The sequence below is a fragment of the Salvia splendens genome, chromosome 15, assembly GCF_004379255.2.
Source record: "Salvia splendens isolate huo1 chromosome 15, SspV2, whole genome shotgun sequence".
Taxonomy (NCBI): Eukaryota; Viridiplantae; Streptophyta; class Magnoliopsida; order Lamiales; family Lamiaceae; genus Salvia; species Salvia splendens.
In genome coordinates this window covers 2,777,329-2,799,426 of record NC_056046.1, presented here as the reverse complement: position 1 = coordinate 2,799,426, position 22,098 = coordinate 2,777,329, and the positions used below count along the sequence as shown (strand labels likewise).

Below are 22,098 nucleotides of genomic sequence, written 5' to 3'. Positions count from 1 at the left end.
TCTACATACTAGAGTGTACAATGTACTCCATATAAGTAGGAAGATGGTAAAATTTGTGTGTGTGAGCTGGTCAAGCGATAGAGAGGTTAATGTCTGAGCCCAAAGGTCTTAAGTTCGAATTTCGTGGCGCGGTTTTTTAAATTTAAATTCTCTATATAAAAAGACAATCAAATGTAGTTTAGTTGGTAAGTTATTCCTCCTTCATCCAAAAGATCGAGAGTTTAAGTAATTATATGAATAAATGAGGTGCTATTATTATTCATCCATTAGATAATAATGATAAATGAGGAGCTATTATTAATCCTCCATTAGATAATAGTGATATATAGTAAAAGAAGAGTGACTAAAAGCATTACATAAACGTTTGTGATTTTTTATTCATCAATTTTGAAGTTTATTTAAAAAATTGGAAAGTAAAATAAGTTAGTAATATTAGTGATTATAACTCTTTAAAAGATTTTATTTCATGTCTATCTTAATTTGCCATTTTTCATGCTAATTCATGTGTGGGCCTTTTGCCTGGCACGCATAGTAGGCGATTGGGTCAAAGAGGTCAAAACAAGATGTGGGCCGTTGGATTTGGGCTTTCGGGGCCGTTGAGCCAGCCCGACAGTATAAGAGGATTCTAGATGACATGATATCACTGCAATTATTGAAGGCTTGCTCTAACATTATGCTAAATTAATAATATTTCATTTTCCATTTTAAATCAGAATATTGTCATTATATGTATGTTCGAAAAATATTATGACAACCGTGATAAGAAATTCTTGTTGGTTGACATGAAATAGAGAAAACTTATTGGATCTCATTCGGTAAATGATAAAAGTTATGCTTCGTTCTCACATTTGGCACTAATGCCCCACATATATACTCCTATTACATATATGAAATAAAAATGAAATACATTGCAAAACTTATATTGAGAATTTAACTATTTAAAACCAAACTTGGTCCACAAAACAGTACGTACTCAAGTGCACTAGTAAAAGTTAAGTAACTGGATTTACAAGTGGGAAAAGACACTAGTTTTTTGTTTTATATGTTAGTAGATCTTGTGAGTTATGTTTAGGTTTTTACTAAATAAATGAACGATGGCTAAAAAATGTAAAAAAATTATGATGGAAAAATGGATAGTTGAAAAAAATGCATAATTTTCGATGTTCAAAATAATATGGTGTGCACTATTTTGCGGGACGAAGGAAATAATATTTTCTTCGAAATTCTCGAGTTTGATAGATATTTTTTGTCAGCTAAACGAATTGCATATTTAAGGAGCGGGAGGGGGTCACCGATCCTCCAAGACGGACAAGAGGTCAAATTTTTCCTTAAGGTCGATCTGAAATACCATGACCAATCCTCGATTTGAAAATTTATTTAATAATTAGAAGACCTCAAATGACATTTTGGGATTTAAAAAATATACATTCTGAAATTATGACTTTTCCTACTCTCATTTATTCATTTTAGGCGGCAGATCATTTTTTCTAAACGAATTAACCTCTCAAAATTATGTTATGGATCCGCCACCGCATAAAACTATTAAATCAATCAACTTAAACAAAATCCCATATCATAAAACACAAAAAAACATTAGTACATCACTAAATACAAAGGAATGAGAATATGAGATTGTACATATATATATGCCATGAAATTGAACACCAAACGATAAACTTATTCCTCCGTAGCTTCGAAGATGTGTTGCACAATATGGTGCAAGTGATGTTGGTGGTCTCACGAATGGGTCTCAAAAGGCAAAAAGCTGAAATACCCATGAGAGATAGAGAGAGAAGAATCAACGGTGTATGTGATGTGATGGGTTTTTCTTTTCTTTTCACATTCTTGAAATAAATAAAATATTTCAAAATTCACACACACAGCACACAGTGAGGCAAGGCAGTCCCTTGACAAAACAACAACGCTGACACCAATAATAACGCATAAATGGCCACTCTGCGCAATGGTGTTGCAGTGTTTCCCACACTTGAAATCTTGACTCCTAACCCTCTTTGACCATCACCTTTTCCCACGTGGCAACCCTCATTTTTTAATTCTCTCTAATTAAACATGAAATAATAAGATTAATTACAGACTATTGGATGAGAGGATTAACCTAATGAATCAATCCCAGCTCCCTCTTTCTCTACATTTATGCACCATTAATGGAAATGACTACACAGATACATATAAATATAATTATAAGAATTGATCACCAATTAATGAAGTAATTAATTATTTGGAAGGGGGCTGGCTTCTGTTGGCTGCCAAAGCAAGCATGGAGTTTGCGAGCTTGTTGATGGCGTCGACGAGGCCGTTGATGCCTTGCCGATTGATCTCAGCCTTTGATTCCTCAATTTGGAGCCTTCTCTTGTGCAAACTCACCATTTCTTTGTGCCTCTCCTCTTCTCTATCCTCGCATGATTGAATTGCTTCTGCTATGATTGAAGCACTCCTTGATATCGCAGACCCTACTTCTTGCAGTGTGGCGGCGCCACTTCCGCTTGTTCCTTCTCCGCCACCGCCTCTCCGCCGCCTTCTCTTTGCCGGTGAGCCCGAGTACTCGCTCGTGTCGGAATCTGGCTAGCACAGAATTGTATTATCTTTGTAATTGTATTAGCATTGATCATTTCAAGAGAACATGTCAAATCCATGCATAGATATTTTACTAAGAAAAGGGTTTTCTTCAAAACAGTTGGGGTTTTTAGAAAATATGGATAAGCCCATGATCAAGAAATAAGATTGGTTGTACCATAAAGAACACTAGTGTTCATCTCTGCAAAAAAAAAAAAAGAAAAAAAAGGTAATAATGAAAGTAAGTAGAAATCTAAAAACCTATGTCCATTTTCTAATTTTCAACTGCATTCTAAAAACCTGTCCATTATTCTAAATTTTCCATTTAAATAAAATAGAGGAATAAATACCTACTGCGGGTAATGGTTGAGCAGATGGAAGTGACGCCGGAGGCGGCGGTTGTGGCGTAAGCATTGCCGGAGAAGGAAGAGTCTGGCACTGAACAATAGGAGACGGCATTGAATGCTGCTGTCCCAAAAATTGTCCACTAGTAATTACCACATTTCCAATAGAGCTCCCGGCCCCACCACTACTACCTCCCGCCGCCGTGGCTGATTGCCCTTTCCTCTCCACCACCGCCACAAGCGCCTCGTATATCTGCGGCAGCATGTTCGAGGGCAAATTGTTGTCTTTCCTCTCCGTTTTCTCCATTCTCCAATACGACTTCTCCTGCACCCCTCCTCCTTCGCCGCCGCCTCTCTCCGCCGCGATTTTCCGCTCAAATTCCCTCACTTTCTTGAAATCCCTCATCAGATTGTCCCACTTGTCGTTGCACTGATTCTGGCTCCGAAAGCAGCCGTTTCTCCAGCAGTAGTCCTCCACCCATTTCCACCGCAGCTCCGCCGGCTTCCCCCTCTCCGCCGTGTCGCCCAGCCGCTTCATCCGCCGCTCGTCGTCCATCCTCTTCGCCTCGATCAGCGTCATCGTTTCCTTGATATTCCAGTTCCCCTTTCTGTAGTCGCGCTGAACCACCCCGCCGCCGCCGCCACCTTGGCTTGCTACTGTCAGATCCATGCAAGAGAAAGAGAGAGAAAAAAAAGGTGCTATTTTGTGAATCAGTTTTTGATCAATACTGTATGAATCTTTTCATCGAACACGTTGTGTTCAGTACTGATTTAGGGATTTTAATGCAAACACGGTTACGGCACGGGTTATGGCTTTCTCTCTTTTTTCATACATATATATATAAACACAGATTGCAAATCAGTAATCAGTAATCACAAATGACTATTCTCTCTCTCTCTCTCTCAATTGAAACCTAGCTTCGGCCTTAAAATTATCAAAAATCTTGAAAGTTAAAGGTGGAAATCTAAAACTACTAATGCAAAGCACTAACCCCACAAAGTGATGGACAGATTTCATTTAAGAGGGAGAGAGAAAGGAAAAGCGTTGGTATTTAGCAATAAAAAAAGGCCAAGGAAATCCATTCAACCTGACACATCCCCACAACCCAAAGGCAAAAAAAATTGAAAGAGAGAAAGAGGGGTCGATCGATCAGGAGAGAGAAACACTACGAATTTTGACTGACTGACGACTACACTCACACTTCCACAGAGCCCCAGATTCTTAAGGGGCAATCATTTTCTTCTTCCCTTTCGTTAACAACAAACAAATCTCCATGGTTTGTTTATATGCTCTAATCCTTCCCTCCACAAATTTACTATAGATTACTCTAATTTAAAATGTGTGATGAAATAGTTGTTTCTTGAAAACTTAGTTTATTACCCTACTCACAAATTTACATTAAAAGCACAGACTTAAATAGGTATATAAACCCTAAAAAACTAAAAAAGAAAATATAAAAAATTACGAACAATAAAATAAAGTTAGTAGTGTAAAAAATCATGGATTAAATATGTCCGGTCAATGGATTTTGACCAAATAATAAATGTGACGAGACATTTAATTTTGTGAAATTAAATGACATAGCGTCGATCTACATTTTACGTAGGTAAATGTAGTATATTCACTTTCTCAAATCCGATTTCCGGTGAGTGAGAAATAGTGGATTAAAGTTGGGCATAATTAGCTTTTAATTAAAGCTTGGAGATGGAGCTTAGGGAATAATTAACTAGTATTAATTATCCCACATTGGAGGATTAACACATCTTTAATGTGTATAAATTAAGTGACTTTATGTTACTTAATAATTATAGTGGACCAAGATGGGTGAAAGAGCCCACACGCGCGCACACGCGCGCGCCGCCGCCGCCGCCCGCCCGCCCGAGCCCGTGCTCGTGCTCGTGGTCGCGGGCGCGGGCCGCGGGCCTCGGGCCCGGGCCCGAGCCCGAGCCCGATCTCGATCTTGGACTTGGACTTGGACTTGGATCTTGGCAATTGGTCTTTGGGCTTGGTGCTTGGCCCAAACTATTCTTTTTGGACCACCGCCGAGTCAGCAATCCAAGTGGCTTGACACGTCGTCAAGCGAGGCACAGTCACGGTTGCCACGTGAGAAATCCACACGCTCCACACACGGATGGCACACTCCTGCCACACGTCTGTAACCGACGTCGGTTACGAATTGCCATGATGACAGCCATCATGGCTGTTGACCCCCTGCAGTGGACTGAGCCTATAAATAGGCCAGCCATTCCATGCATCACTACACAATTCAAAAAGCATTCTGCATCATAAGCTCTCTCCCTCTCCCTGCATAGTTTTTCTGTCGAAGCTCTGCCCTCTCCTCCATCCAGTTCGCCGGAGCTCTGTTGATTGCGGTGCTGCATCAATAGAGAAGTAGCCGTTTTACCTTTGGGGACGACACGCCAAACCGAAGAGCACTACCGGGGCGTATCTCGTCTTGCGGGAAGAGGCCTCCTCGACTCGGCTAATCACACTGGTTTAGTAGTTTCGATTATACGTTGTATTTTTAAGTTCAGTTCTTCCTTTCCTTTCTTTTGGGTTGTATTACGCCCGGTAGTTATCTTTGTAATCCCAGAAACCAACAATCGCAAGACGAGATAACTTGCCTTTGAAGGAATTTGGACTTCTAAACTGAACTAAAACTTCCGAAACATTAACACCTTTTGCTGGAGATGTCGACGGAATCCAACACTGCTGCTGCCAACGCCACCGCCGCCATTCCCTCCACCATGGCGACCACTGGACCGGTCAACACTTCATCGATTCCCTCGATGATGCCAACTCCCGGCTTCCCAGCCGCTTCATCCACCGTCCCTTGGGTTTGGGACAACCCCTTCGGGGCGTCCACTGGTTCCACCTTTGGTGGTTCGGTTGGTTCCACTTTTAGTGGTTCCTTCGGGTCCTTTAACGGATCGAGTGCTGGGGCCTTCGGGTCTCACACGAATGCTGGGGCCTTCGGGTCTCATGCGGGTGCTAGTCCCTTCGGGGCTGGTACGACCATGGCGGGCTCTATGCCCAACATGAATGGTGGGGGCTCTATGCCCAACCATGTTGTTGGCTCCTTCGGGGGCAATGGAATTGGTTCCTTCCAAGGACCAACTGCGGCACCTTTGGCACCAAGAATGATGCCACCTGCCGAGAAACCACCAAAGTTTGGAGGATCTGACTTCAAGCGGTGGTATCAAAAGATGTTGTTCTACTTGACAACATTGGGCGTCGCCAACTTCCTCACGGAGAACGAGCCGCCCGCGCCAAGCGACCAAGAGACTAGGCTCGAAGTCATGGCGGACTATGAAGCTTGGAGAAAAAGGGATTATCTATGTAAAAACTTTATTTTAAGTGCATTAGATGATAGCCTCTATAATGTATACTCTAATGTAACCACATCTAAACAAATGTGGGAAAGCCTAGAGAAGAAATATAGCATAGACAATGCTGCAGGGACTGAACAGGTTGTAGCATCCAAGTTTATGGACTACAAGATGGTCGACTCTCGACCCGTCATGGAGCAAGTCCAAGAGCTCCAAATGATCATCCACTCATTAGTGGCTGAAGGGATGACCTTGCCCGATAAATTCCTAAGGTGCACGATCATTGACAAGCTCCCTCCAAGTTGGAAGGACTTCAAGAGTTATCTCAAGCACAAGCGAAAGCAGATGACCCTTGAAGACTTGATCGTGAAGTTGCGCATTGAGGCCGACGTGCGCAAAAGTGATCAGAAGGCTAAAGGCTTCACCCCAAATGAAGCCAAAGCCAACCTGTTGGAGCGGGGCGGTCCCTCCAACAAACGCCCTCGCCCAAACCGTCCAAATGACAAAGGGAAGGGAAAGCAGCCTTCAAGGAAGTTTGAAGGCGACTGCTACAAATGTGGCAAACCGGGCCACTTTGCCAAAGACTGCCGCAGCAAGAAGAAGAAGCCGGCAGCCCACGTCGTTGAGAAGGAGTTCAAGGACTGGGATGAGAACGACCTCATTGCAGTGGTCACTGAAGAGGTTAACCTTGTTGATAACAAGGGAGGCTGGTACATCGACACCGGCGCTACTGCTCATGTTTGCTCCGACAGGAGCAAGTTTGCCTCCTACACTGCTGTTGAAGGGAGGAAGATCAACATGGGGAATCAAGCATCGTCCGAAGTCCTCGGCGTTGGCAACGTGATTCTCATGATGACGTCTGGCCTAACTATCACTTTGAAGGATGTGCTGCATGTCCCGGACATCCGCAAGAACCTAGTGTCAGGATCAATACTAGTTAATAAAGGGTTTAAACTTGTATTTGAGTCCGATAGGTTTGTCTTGTATAAGTTTGGAAAATCCATCGGAAAAGGTTATGTAACCGATGGGCTTTTCAAGCTTAGTGTAGCAACTCGAAGTGTTGCGAAGCCATTGGCCAATAAGAATAAAGCATCTACTTCCTCTTATTTGATTGAGTCTTCAAATTTGTGGCATTGTAGATTGGGACATGTAAATTCAAAAGCCATTAAAAGATTAGTAAATTTAGATTTACTAAAGGCTAATGAATTGGATATCCAAGATAAATGTGAAATTTGTCTTGAAGCAAAAATGACTAAGTTGCCGTTTCACTCGGTTGAACGAAGCACAAAACCCCTTGAATTAATTCACACGGATGTATGTGATTTAAAGATGTTGCAAACTAGAGGTGGTAAAAAGTACTTTATCACTTTCATAGATGATTGCACAAGATATTGCTACATTTATCTTTTAAGAAGCAAAGATGAAGCAATAGAGGCGTTCAAAAATTATAAGAACGAAGTTGAGAATCAACTTGGTTGTAAAATCAAAATGATTCGAAGCGATAGAGGAGGCGAATATGTAGCCCCGTTTGAGGAGTTATGCAACGCAAGTGGTATAATTCATCAAACAACTGCTCCATATTCACCACAATCTAATGGTGTTGCAGAACGCAAGAATCGAACTCTAAAAGAGATGATGAATGCACTGCTACTCAGTTCAGGATTACCACATAACATGTGGGGGGAAGCTGTTTTGACAGCAAACTATATCTTGAATAAAATCCCTCTCAAAGGAAAAGATGTTACTCCTTATGAGTTGTGGAAGGGAAGGAAGCCATCCTACAAATACCTCAAAGTGTGGGGGTGTTTGGCAAAGGTGATGGTTCCTCCGCCCAAAGAAGTTACAATCGGACCTAAGACGGTTGATTGCATCTTCATTGGATATGCACTTAACAGTAGTGCATATCGATTTGTTGTTCACAAGTCTGAAATATCGACTATCACAGTAGGAACAACAATTGAGTCGAGGAATGCTGTATTTCTCGAAAATACCTTTCCTTGCAAAGATAAGGAAAAGGTATCAACCAATTCTGAGACAAGAATTGAAGAAGCCACTAGTTCTAAACAAGTGGAAGAAGAAGCCACTAGTTCTAAATCAACAGATGCGGAACCTGAATCGCGCAAGCGTGCAAGGCCCGATCCAAAAGATACAGTACTAAGACGTGGTAATAGAGTCAGAACACCAAAAACTTTTGGTCCTGACTACATTGCTTTCATGTTGGATGAAGAACCAACATCGATAAAAGTAGCCTTTGCTGGCCCAGACGGGCTGCATTGGAGAGAAGCTGTTCAAAGCGAAATTGATTCAATTTTGCTAAACCACACATGGGTGTTGGTTGATTTGCCCGAAGGTGCTAAACCTTTAGGATGCAAATGGGTTCTTAAAAGAAAGTTTAAGGCCGATGGAACAGTTGATAAGTATAAAGCCCGATTAGTAGTAAAGGGTTTTAAACAAAAAGAAGGACATGACTTCTTCGATACCTATTCACCTGTAACAAGGATTACATCTATCCGGGTGCTTCTCGCTATTGCTGCATTGCACAATCTCGAGATTCATCAAATGGATGTAAAGACCGCGTTTCTGAATGGTGAACTAGAAGACGAAATCTACATGGAACAACCCGAAGGGTTTGTAGTACCTGGACAAGAGAAAAAGGTATGCAAGCTCGTGAAATCCCTATATGGATTGAAACAAGCGCCATTGCAATGGCACTTGAAGTTTGATAATGTGATGTTATCAAATGGGTTTAAAATCAACGAGTGCGACAAATGTGTCTACATCAAGAGCACTAATAACGGTCATGTTATAGTGTGTCTCTACGTTGATGATATGTTAATCTGGGTAGCAACACTCAAGTAATTAACGATACAAAGGCCATGTTAAAGAGAAACTTTGACATGAAAGACATGGGTCTAGCCGATGTAATTCTTGGAATGAAGATTCTAAGAACGAATGATGGAATCATCTTAACACAATCACATTATGTTGAGAAGATATTGAATAAATTCAAAGCCTATGATGGCGCGCCGGTTAAGACTCCAATTGAACTCGACGTTCACTTGAGCAAAAACAAAGGCGAGCCCGTTGCACAAGAAGAGTATGCACGGGTCATCGGGTGCATTATGTACTTGACTAATTGCACTCGACCTGACATTGCTTGTGCCGTGAACAAGTTAAGTCGTTACACGAGCAATCCAAGCAAAGAGCATTGGAGAGCTCTTGTGAGGGTTTTGAGATATTTAAAACACACTCAAAATCTTGGGCTACACTTCTCGAGATACCCCCCGCTACTTGAAGGGTACTGTGATGCCAATTGGATATCCGATAATAGAGACTCACTTTCAACAAGTGGATATGTCTTTACTATTGGGGGTGGTGCTGTATCGTGGAAATCCACAAAACAGACCTGTATAGCCCGATCAACAATGGAATCGGAGTTCATTGCCTTGGATAAGGCTGGTGAGGAAGCCGAGTGGCTTAAGAACTTCCTTGAAGACATTCCATGTTGGTCTAAGCCAGTGCCACCAGTGCTGATTCACTGCGATAGCCAAGCGGCTATTGGAAGGGCAAACAATGGTTTCTATAACGGTAAGTCTCGACATATACGTCGACGACATAACACCGTGAGACATTTGATCACAACAGGGGTGATTACAATTGACTATGTGAAGTCAATAGATAATCTAGCGGATCCGCTAACCAAAGGGTTAAACCGTGATCAAATGAATTAGTTGCTAGAGGGAATGGGTTTGAAATCCACAAACTAAAGAATTGTCATAGTGGTAACCCAACCATGATGACTGGAGATCCCAAGAACTTGGTTCAAAGGGACAACTAAGCTATGAGAGTTCATGGAAAAACACTCAAACTATATCTATTCCCTAGAGAGCAATAGAGTGTTGGAGAACTTGCCTCGTGGTAAAGGCTAAGTCTATGACTTTTAATGGTTCTTAAGGATCTCAAAGAGATGGAATTCTCAAAGAGACCAAGTATGGCAAGGTACTTGACTAAGAATCACCTATGTAAGTGCGAAGTGTGGTCGCTTCATAAAAAAAAACGCACTTATGAATCCAAAGTGGTGTCCAAGACCGCAATGGACACAAAACGTGAGAACGGATGAGGTTGAGGTGTTTAAGTGTTAACACCATTGTCTCGGTGCACGCCGTGGGGGATTAGTTCAAAGCATCGCGCTACTAAGCCGCCTGTGTATCCGATGGTGTCGACTATGGAGGGTTCAAAGTCAACAACTACCTATCCTTATGCTTATATACCTCGCGAGGGTTGAGCTTGTGTCTGCATGCATATGCATTCGGCTATTTCCACTCATGTGGGGGATTGTAAAAAATCATGGATTAAATATGCCCGGTCAATGGATTTTGACCAAATAATAAATGTGACGAGACATTTAATTTTGTGAAATTAAATGACATAGCGTCGATCTACATTTTACGTAGGTAAATGTAGTATATTCACTTTCTCAAATCCGATTTCCGGTGAGTGAGAAATAGTGGATTAAAGTTGGGCATAATTAGCTTTTAATTAAAGCTTGGAGATGGAGCTTAGGGAATAATTAACTAGTATTAATTATCCCACATTGGAGGATTAACACATCTTTAATGTGTATAAATTAAGTGACTTTATGTTACTTAATAATTATAGTGGACCAAGATGGGTGAAAGAGCCCACACGCGCGCACACGCGCGCGCCGCCGCCGCCGCCCGCCCGCCCGAGCCCGAGCCCGTGCTCGTGGTCGCGGGCGCGGGCCGCGGGCCTCGGGCCTCGGGCCCGGGCCCGAGCCCGATCCCGATCCCGATCTCGATCTCGATCTCGATCTTGATCTTGATCTTGGACTTGGACTTGGATCTTGGATCTTGGCAATTGGTCTTTGGGTGGTCTTTGGGCTTGGTGCTTGGCCCAAACTATTCTTTTTGGACCACCGCCGAGTCAGCAATCCAAGTGGCTTGACACGTCGTCAAGCGAGGCACAGTCACGGTTGCCACGTGAGAAATCCACACGCTCCACACACGGATTGCACACTCCTGCCACACGTCTGTAACCGACGTCGGTTACGAATTGCCATGATGACAGCCATCATGGCTGTTGACCCCCTGCAGTGGACTGAGCCTATAAATAGGCCAGCCATTCCATGCATCACTACACAATTCAAAAAGCATTCTGCATCATAAGCTCTCTCCCTCTCCCTGCATAGTTTTTCTGTCGAAGCTCTGCCCTCTCCTCCATCCAGTTCGCCGGAGCTCTGTTGATTGCGGTGCTGCATCAATAGAGACGTAGCCGTTTTACCTTTGGGGACGACACGCCAAACCGAAGAGCACTACCGGGGCGTATCTCGTCTTGCGGGAAGAGGCCTCCTCGACTCGGCTAATCACACTGGTTTAGTAGTTTCGATTATACGTTGTATTTTTAAGTTCAGTTCTTCCTTTCCTTTCTTTTGGGTTGTATTACGTCCGGTAGTTATCTTTGTAATCCCAGAAACCAACAAGTAGAATAGTAAATTAAGTTTTTCGTCCTTAAATAATTTCGGACTACCAAAATCCATCATGCATCAACATTGAGAACACGAGGTGTGCTGAGGGCGATTCCTCGCGCGTCTACAAGTTTATTGCATAAATATGGCCAATAATTTTATTTATGGACTAACATTGTACAAATAGTCTCACCTCGCATCAGGTCTAATAGAATGTTGCGACCAATGTAAATAATCATAGTTTGTATAGAGTTAATGACATTTAAGGGTATTCGATTGTCATATTCACTTGTGAGTAATGATCATGTCTAGTTTTATTTTACAGTTTTTCAGTAGTTTTTTTCCTAGTATTATATCTTAATTAGTTAAATCCCTACAGTACTAAAATTCCATTGTATCCAATGATTATAAATATGACCTCCACGTATACAACTCTGGATATACATTATTCTAGCTTATATTATAATTAATTTATTTAACAAACTGAAAACAGCTTTTAAATCTCTAAGTTAATGGATACGAGGTTGCCAGAAAGAGGATGAAATATTTTATCAAAAAACAAACACAGGAAAAAAGAGGAAAAAGAATCTGATTGAAACAGAGAGCATTGTGTTTAAAGGTAATCCCCGTGAGGGCAGTGTTTATGTAGTAAATGATTATGTTAGTATCAAAAAATACGCATTAAAGTGTGTATTGCCATTTATGATGTAGATTGTGCTCATAGATTGTATTCAATTTAATTCCAGCAAGATCTGTCCTTCCGTTGCCAACTGTGCTGCGCCCATGCGGGCAAGTATTCAATTTAATACTATTGTATGATTCCTTTCTAGTTTTTTCATGAATTGAATACTATATATCCATGAAATATACTGCATGAGCATCTTACAAAAAATAAAATAGAAGATACGAACTGTGGCTACGTCGAATAGTAGTTGATTAATAAAATCTATTTCAATTTTTCCCCACCAATAATCATTATTGTATATATACGCTCTTTTACCGGGGAAATGATTAAATGATATTGTATTACTCATATAAGTCTAATTTCATTTTTAGATAATAAAATCAATACTTCATTCGTCCCTTGTCAAACTATGTTTTTAACATTATTTCGTTGTATGTGAGAATTGAAGAAGTTGTGAAAATAATAATGTAAATTTTATTAAATTAATCTCGGCCTATTTATGGAATTTAATATTTTCTCGTAAACTATATTCAGCATGTAAATCACAAAAGACATGCCATACGTTATATTCTTGAATGATGGAGTATAAATGTAAAAAATTGTTGTGATGCGAAGTAGTAGAAGATTTCTTGCTATCAATTTTTTATTTTATTTTTTTTATCGAATTATGCGATTAATTAACATGGCCAGGTAGTAAGAGTCAACATTAAAAGTGGTCACAGTTAGTACTTTTTAGGTGCAACTTTATCACTTTAATTCGCATTAACTAATTGATTCCTCACATTACCCGTTGGGTTATTCATTTGTATACATGCATGGTTGATACGTAAACAATAATGTGATTTTATGCTTTCCCCTAGACTGAAATAAACAATGTACTAACGACGGTGCCAGAATTTTAATATATACCCCCTCATTTTCATAATAATAGAGTTATTTTGTCATTTTGATAGGTTCCATATTAATAGAGTCATTTCCGTTTTTAGTAAAAGTCAACACATTTTTTCACATCTACTTTATTCTCTTTTACTTTTCTTTATCTTCATCTTTCTACCTTTTTCATTTTCCACTTTAGAGCATCTCCAATGGCGGACGTCCGGTCGGACTTCCGCAACGGGCGACCGGGACGTCCGCCATTGTAACACATACACTCGGATACGGACGTCCCGTAAGGACGTCGGATGTCCTCGGACGTCCGCGCGATGGGCGGGTGGACGTCTGCCATTGTGGCGTGGGTTGAAATTTTATTTTCGTAAACGTAAATTGCTTTATTTGTGAATTTGTGAATTTTTTTTTGCTGGAAGTCCTAGTGGGAAGGGCGATGGGAAGGGCGGATTGTGCAGGAGAAGTCCTAGTGACGTGGCAGTGGGATGAGAAGTCCTAGTGACGTTGCATGAGATGTTTTTGGGAAGTCATAGTGGATGTCCGAGTGGGACATCCGTGCATTGGAGATGCTCTTATTCTCCCTTTACTTATAACGCACCTAACACATTTTTTTTTAATCTATGTGCAAAAAAAACACATTCATAATATGAAACAGATGGAGTAGTTGTGAGGTACTAGTAATTTTTGTGTGTGTATCATTGAAGATAATTGCAACATGTGCGATAGAGGACCGAGAAAAAGAGAAGAAGATGAGTAACGAGAGATAAATAATTAGAGAGTACTACGTAACTAATAAACGATGTTGTTATTATAACTTTCATCAACATCAAAGGTGCAACTAATAATAATCCTTTTTGGTGAATAAATTTTTTAACACCAAATAAGAATAATAGTCATCCTTTTCATTTTGGTGCGTTATCCAAATTAGACTTATTTTAATTTTTATATAATTTGCATAATTTTATCTCTCCGATTATACATATTGTTTGTCTTTCTTTCAAAGTTTATCATTACCGCAATTAAGCTATTGAGATACACGAATTGTATAGTATTTTTTAAAGTGAGAGGAAGTAAATGTTTTTTCCCTAAGAGTATTAAATATATTTTGTAGAGGATTGAAGAAGTTTGAATAAAGAATGTAAATTATGTTATGAACTTGAAATGTCCATATAGTATTTTATGCTAATGAAGTTACAAAATTTTGCATCAAAATACATTTTAAAAATTACAGTCTAGCGTCATTAAAGTAAGACGATATTAATAATAGTAATAATAGATAATCCAGTATTGTGGGTTGAAAAAAAATGAATTGAAAGGTAATAATTGGATACAATGGGAAAAATACAGGCGTCAGTTTCAGCTGTTGGGGGTAGTCAGGTCAGGGCATTTAAAGATGGGGAAGCCACGTCATCGAACTTTTTATGCTTTGCATCTTGCCAGCTAGGACAGCAGAGTGGGCCACCCCCTCCTCTGACTGGCTCTGACCCTTTGACCGGACCAAGGACGTCTCCTGGGACCCACTTAACCCCCTAACACGTCACTGTCGTTCTTTGTTCTTGGACTCTAGCCTGCCCTCCCCTACCCAACAAACGCCTGAGGCTATTTTCGTCATTTCCTCCCTTCCCATTTTTTCTTTTCCCTTCGAAATTACCCGATTGGTCCACCTCATTTATTATGCAAATATTCATTCCATGAATTAGTGTTAAAATTATATTGTGATTGAACGGACTTGGCTTTATTTTGTGTCGGAATAATGATATCATCATTTATCGTAAATTTCCTTTTATTAGCTTTAATAATCTCCTAAGGTAAGATTATTTACGGGGAGTTTTGAGCTAATTTCGTATTGATTGGTCTTGAGCTAATTTAATTTTGAGTAGCTGAGCACCCCAATAATGCATTGACAAATAGTAGGAGGTAAAATAATTAATGTCTAATGGTTAACTAATTTTGATTGAAAGTAAATTATTTGTTTTTGTCTAATGAATAATTAATTCTCCAGTATGTATAAGTAATGAGATGAATGTTGCTACTAATGAGAGAAGTCAGTAATGGGCTTCAGCCCACTTTAAAAAAATGGATAGAAAAGTTTGAGACGGTTAAGTTAAATACTATGAAGTCGTTTGATAATGGGCTCGTTTAATAAATTTTTGTAAATTTACTGATTACTGGGCTTGAGCTCAAGTAAACTGAAGGCCTACTTTAGTGGTACATGTTAACATTATCGAGATCAAGATATTTCACTGCAGGCCAAATTATTTTTGGGCCTATGGATGTAGTCGAAGAATAATTAACCTCTACATTTTATTCTTTTTTGCATGATTGTAAATTTATAATGATTGGTACAATGTAATTGAAATTATATCGTAATTGTGATTTCATGAAATTAAATTTAATATTCCAATATAAAATCAAATATTGTAATATTTGATAAATTTGTACTAATTGAATAGAATATATATTTTTCATGTATAGCTTTCTATAAAATGTTGTATAACCAATGACAGAAATCATTCAAGCATATTACAATAGTGCATTTATAACTCTCCCATATTTTACTTTATGCAATAATCTTATGTTTTCTGCGTTATATTTTTTAACAACCTTAATTTTGATTCATCCAAAAAAAATAAAATAAATTATCATCTTCCACTTATAGTATGTTTTACTTTCTAACGAGGTTGTCAACTAACGTACTCTTAACAACCTTTTTCTCTATCTTATCAGTTGGGTATCAATTTTACAGCTATTGTACGTGTCATATTGGACTTTACACGCTTTTATTATAAATAATATTCGGTTCACATTGGGGTGGACTATTCTGTGAAGTTACTCAGAAAGTCCCACTCCACTCCACTCCACTCCACTCCACTCCACACGCTTTGGAGTACTATTCAACCTAGAGTAAAGACCAAAACTGATCCTAAACATATGCATATTTTACGATTTTGGTCCTAAACTTTATCTTTTGAATTTTTGCATCCTGAACATTTCAACTCGGATCACAATTGATCCTACACTAACAATTCCGTCAATTTTAAACGGTTTTAACCCGAATTTGACCGATTTTGATGGTTTTAATAGTCTCAATCGGGTTAAAGCCGTTTAAAAATAGGTCAAAATCAGGTTAAAAACGTTTAAAAATTGACGGAATTGTTAGTGTAGGACCAATTGTGATCCAAATTGAAATGTTCAGGACCAATTGTGATCCGAGTTGAAATGTTCTGGATGCAAAAATTCAAAAGATAAAGTTTATGACCAAAATCGTAAAATGGGCATATGTTCAGGACTAATTTTGGCCTTTACTCTTCAACATATACCCAAATTGACAGATTATTATAGTATGTTTACCCTAACATTTACTGTTGCAAAAAAATAAAATAAAAATAAATGGTAGCAATTAGCGAGCCCAATATCGTCAAGCTTAGCTAGTGAAATTATTCTACGGCTCGAGCTCGATCCAAATCTCAGTTTTTTGAGTTGAGCTTGGCTCGACACACAACTATCTAGCTTTGTTCGAGTTCGGCTCGTCATAACATGCTGGTGTACATATCATATAAAAATGACTATTGTTTGTGTGAAAGAAACTAACTAAAAAAACTAATCTGTAATTACAGTAATTTCTATATTTCATTTTTATTTATTGTTACGTAATTTTAAAAACCGTGACAACATTTTTTTTTAAAAAAAAAGAAAAGTGTTGAGTTTGAAATCATAATTGTCTCTCCATTCTATTCAAATCGATGCATTCCTTTTTAGGCATATACTTTTATACAATGTGGTTATTAATTTTGTTAATTAATTTTTAGGCATATACTTTTATATAAATTAATTTTTGATATAAAATGTTGTTCGATTATATATATAATGTATAAGTATAATTTAGTCACTACCCCATTTATAACTTATGGACAAACCTCTCTACAAAAAGAAGAAAGTTCATAGACGCGTAACATTATTACAGTGTAAATGTGACCCTTTGTCCATTTACAAAAATTAATTCTTCATTTATAGCCATTAGCTTCGTATTAATTTACCCCATATCAAATTAATTACTCCATAATAGTGAGTTCGTCCGCAATCAATAATAACGTATTCTATGATACGTTCATAAAAAAAAAGTTGTTCTATTTTTAGTAAGTTTCATTTTTTAACATAGTACTCCGTGAACTTTATTTTCCATTAAGATAGTTCAATCATCTTATCTCTATCTTTTTTATACTATATTAATGTTATATTAAAATGTGTGACACTCACGACCAATAATATTAGTAATAGACTATCTACCTTTCTATCACATGACCTATCATCGCTTTCTCCACTTAATAAATTGATTAAGGATTAATAATCACAACGCGTGTTGTGTACGTGTTTCTAATTTATATATATAAATTATAAATAATGGAAAAATCTAGAGAAAGAAGAAAGTTCCTAAAACCCGTGACTATTGATGGCATTATGTACGAAGTTTCTTGGAAAATAAGTATTCGCATTATTGTGCTTCTGTGAAAATTTTCTTTCATATAGAATTTGACTAAACCTCCACCAACCATTTGCTTTATATAGAATTTTATCTCTAATTTTTTTATACTATATCTTTATATTAAAATTTGTGACACTCACTACCAATAGTATTAGCAATGAATTATCTACCTTTCTATCATCGCTTCCACCACTTAATAAATTGATAATTGATAGGATAAACCTCCTATCGGGCTGATCGGGTCAGTAGATCGGCGATCGATAAATGTTTGTCGCGGGCGAGTGCCCGGCGAGCAAGACGGTTTTCTCACTTGGAGAAGAGAATGAACGATAATATTGATATTCTTGATTGATTTTTCAAATGATTACAACAACTCCTATTTATAATGCTAATAACTAATTTACTTAACAAGAAAACAAAGATATGAAAAAGATACGTAAATAAACAAAGATGTGGAAAATATACGCAAATCTCTTATTTAACTAACTAAATAATGCTCGTATCAATAAAGGATTAGTAATCATACCCCTAATTGACTCAGTATATAGTTTAGATTGAGGTAGGTAAGCGGGTCTTTCAATATTTGGAGTCTTGGACCCATGCCAAATTTGGACGCATTTTTCAACTATTTGAATGTTGAATAGTCAAGCTATCCCCACCACTTGCACCGACCTAGCTCAGTTTCAAACTATTATAAATGTATATATGATGACCAGTGTCTTATATATTTTTCTAACTCAACATGGCGACTTGCCCTAATTCTCTACAAAAAAAACTCATCCGACGGAATTGATTTATGGCAACGGAGATTTCAATGAGTCGGGTTTCGAGGACTTCATCCGAGGCGCTGCAGCCTCAATTCCGGTCATTGCCATCGTCGGCCCGCAGTCCAGTGGTATGATTTCTGGTCTGAGTATGAGATTGGATTGATAGATTAAATAACCAAGCTAACATTTGGAGGCTAAGGGCATCAACACCAGCGTACGTGCGCATACATTAAAATCTACTTATTTTGGTGCAGGAAAAAGTACTTTGTTGAATCATCTATTCCTTACAAACTTTAGGGAAATGAATGCAGAAACTGGAAGGTTAGTTTGCTCGTCTACTTCTTATTCTTAAATTGATAGGAATAAATACAAACATATTTATTTATTCACGGTAGTAGTATTTAAAAAAAGGTTTTTTTTTGTAGGAGCAAGACAACGAATGGGATATGGATAGCAAAAGCCCCTCATATTGAGCCCTTAACTATCGGGGAAAATCGGGTTTATGGGGGAGTTTACACTAAATATTACGTAAATGTACCCATTTTGTTATCTATTCCACAAATGGGAAAAACGCCAACCACATTGGCGTTTTTATTAGTAAATACGCCAACGTCATTGGCGTGTTTTAAGGTAAATACGCCAACGATGATGGCGTTTTATACTTGTGCCGTATTTTGGGTGTATGCTCTCGGATTGTAATTACGATTAAACACGCCAACTTGGTTGGCGTGTATAAATAAAAAAACGCATTTGTAAATGACGTGTTTTCTTTGTTGAAACGCCGAACATATTGACGTTTTGTAAAAGACGCCAACCGGAGTGGCGTATTTACTTAATCATAAAAAACGCCAACCTGAGTGGCGTGTTTAATCAGACTGATATACCAGGCGTTCCTCCCCCAAATCGCGAAAACCTCACAACACACAGCCTTCGCGATTTCTCCAGCTGCGCGCCTTCTCTCCGTGATTTCGGCCTACATTCATCAATCGGTGCTATTCTCCCCCAAATTCATCTATTTTATTCGGTTAGTATGCTTACCTTTTACATCATTATAGTAATTGGTGGATAGCTAGGGTTTGTAATGGGTTGTGAATTGAGTAGAAATATTATGCATTTTGGATTGGTTGAATGATATTATTGTTGATTATTATGTTGGATTGTGTTGGGTTTAAGTTAATTTGTGTATAAATTTGATTATAAGCCTAAACCCTAGGGTTTTTATAGCTAAAAAATTGGGCAAATTGTTTTGATTTATGTGGGTTTTGGTTGATTAGTTTAGATTGTTAAATTTGTTTATATTGTTAGGTTTGTCAAATTGAAATTGGACAAATTGAAAATGTTAGGTTAGGCAAAATTGAAATTGGTAGGTTGGGCGAATTGTTAATTGAAATTGTTAATTTTGTGTAGGTGAATTGGTTTATGATTTTGAATGTGCAATGTTGTGTAACTTGCTTATTTGATGTTGGTGTTCAATTTTGTGATATTGGATTAAATTGTATCTAATTATTGAAATGGTTTATGGTTGGTTATTGTTGAATTTGGTTTATGAAATTGGATTAAATGTTATGGTTGGTTATTGTTGAATTTGAATTATGTAGGTAAATTATGGCATCATCTTCAACCTCTCGTCGTCGGCTTGCATGTGGTCCTGCGGATCCATCTGTATTATATTTTCAGAGACAACACGTCTCTAACAACATATGGGCAGGAGTTCCATCCGAAGATGTACGCTGCCGACGATTTGAAGGAAAAATTTGGGATGTTCCCATCCAGCAATATGTCTTGGCAATAGTGGACCAGATGGGGTTTGGGGGTATGTTAAGGTGTGGTAAACCAAAAGAAATTGACCACCATCTTATCACAGCTCTGATTGAACGTTGGAGGCCAGAGACTCACACGTTTCACTTTCCAGTCGGTGAAGCGACTGTGACACTGGAAGACGTGGAGGTCTTATGGGGCCTGAAAGTTGATGGAGAGGCTCTGACAACTTACATCCCCCCGACGGACGCGGGATATTGGACGGACAGGTGTATGGATTTTCTAGGATTCATACCGGAAGCATCCGAGTTGAAGGAAATGGCTTTTAAGCAGACGAGCTTATCGCGCCAATTGAGGATTGAGCTGTCTGATGACCACGAACACTACATATATGCTCAGCGGGCTCGTATCTATTGTCTGCTATTACTTGGTGGTCTGATGATCCCCAACGCCACCGGAAATAAAATTCCGTTCTTCTACCTACACTTCTATCTGAGTCTGTACTAACCGTGTCGGAATCTTCAGAATTATAAGGTGATTGTGGATCAAGAAAGTCGGCTTTATCAGGACCTATTATGTCCTCCACCACATCACAATTGTCACGATCCCCTAAATGCACGCCTCCAGCTTCAAAATCTTGTGTTGCAGCTAAATATGGTTCTTCGGCTCTCGTAGACGTACCAACATCAAAATCTTGTGTTGCAGCAAAATATGGTTCTTGGGCTCTCGTTGACGTACCAGCATCATAACTTATGACATGATGACTATGATGTTGAGTAATTGCCGAATACTCAACATATAATTCAATTACACCTCCAATAACCATACTCTCACTAAACATTAGATGCATGCATACTTCTTCTAGTTGAACACCTATAAACGTGACTCCGGATCCAAAGCATATAGTACGTTTCCATATTATTTGAATATTGTTTTCATATATGCTTATCCCCATCCTTTCACAAATTTTTTCCACAAGGTCATCGTACGAAATTGTTTCATCCAACATAATGAATCATTTAGCAAAAGGAGGATCATACGAAATAACTGCTCCGGGAATTATCTTTCCACCCCAATATAAATTGACACACCACGTCATACTATCTGCAATAATGTAAAACACAAATAAATATGTATTATTTTTACATTCATCATTATGTAGAGTCAGCCAAAAAATTGACAAAATAATTCTATTAAATACACTACATTATGTATTATCATAACAATCCATAAAATATACTATAACATATAATAGCATAACAATTGGTCAAAATATTTCCATTAAAATATATACTATCATAATAATCCATCGAAATATTAGTGTACCCATAATAATTGGTCAAACTATTATATTAATTACACTACAATATATATTATCACAACAATCAATCAAATATTGGAAGACTAATGTTTAGAAGAATGAGTCTAAAATTTGATAGACTAACCGATTAGAAGGACTAATGGTTGAAAGAATTAGCGAAATTCAAAATATCCACGCTTAAATCCACCACCGGGTCGACCCGAGCGAAAGGTTTTTATGCGTTTGGGAAGGGTTTTCGCGTTTTGGGGAGGGAAAGTGTTTAGGGTCGCGATGTTGGGGGAGATCTGATAAGGATATGGTTCAACAGAAACACGCCGCTCAAATTGGCGTTTTTAAGAATAACACGCCAACCTCAGTGGCGTTTTTATTAGTAAATACGCCTATTGCATTGGCGTTTTATTAATTAAACACGCCAACTACATTGGCGTTTTAGCTTAAAACACGCCAACTTCATTGGCGTTTTTTT

General features: G+C 38.6%; 1 protein-coding gene and 1 long non-coding RNA gene across 4 annotated transcripts; one reads left to right on the top strand and one right to left on the bottom strand.

The window, feature by feature from the left end:
- Nucleotides 1-1,816: 1,816 nt before the first annotated feature.
- LOC121767318 lies at nt 1,817-4,214 on the bottom strand. Of its 3 annotated transcripts, none has more exons than XM_042163562.1 (2): nt 2,929-4,212; nt 1,817-2,583 (listed from the first exon to the last, which is right to left on the bottom strand). In XM_042163562.1, the coding sequence occupies exons 1-2, from the start codon at nt 3,586-3,588 to the stop codon at nt 2,236-2,238; spliced, it is 1,008 nt and encodes a 335-aa protein (XP_042019496.1). In that variant the 5' UTR covers nt 3,589-4,212; the 3' UTR covers nt 1,817-2,235. The 3 variants fall into 3 exon arrangements, with proteins under 3 accessions (XP_042019496.1, XP_042019495.1, XP_042019497.1); XM_042163561.1 differs by having other exon boundaries at nt 1,817-2,579; nt 2,925-4,211; XM_042163563.1 differs by having other exon boundaries at nt 2,312-2,583; nt 2,925-4,214.
- A 14,321-nt stretch (nt 4,215-18,535) lies between these two features.
- LOC121767976 lies at nt 18,536-19,166 on the top strand. The gene is made up of 3 exons (XR_006043253.1): nt 18,536-18,681; nt 18,808-18,874; nt 18,979-19,166. It is a non-coding gene; the product is annotated as an uncharacterized LOC121767976 (long non-coding RNA).
- The last annotated feature ends 2,932 nt before the right edge of the window (nt 19,167-22,098 follow it).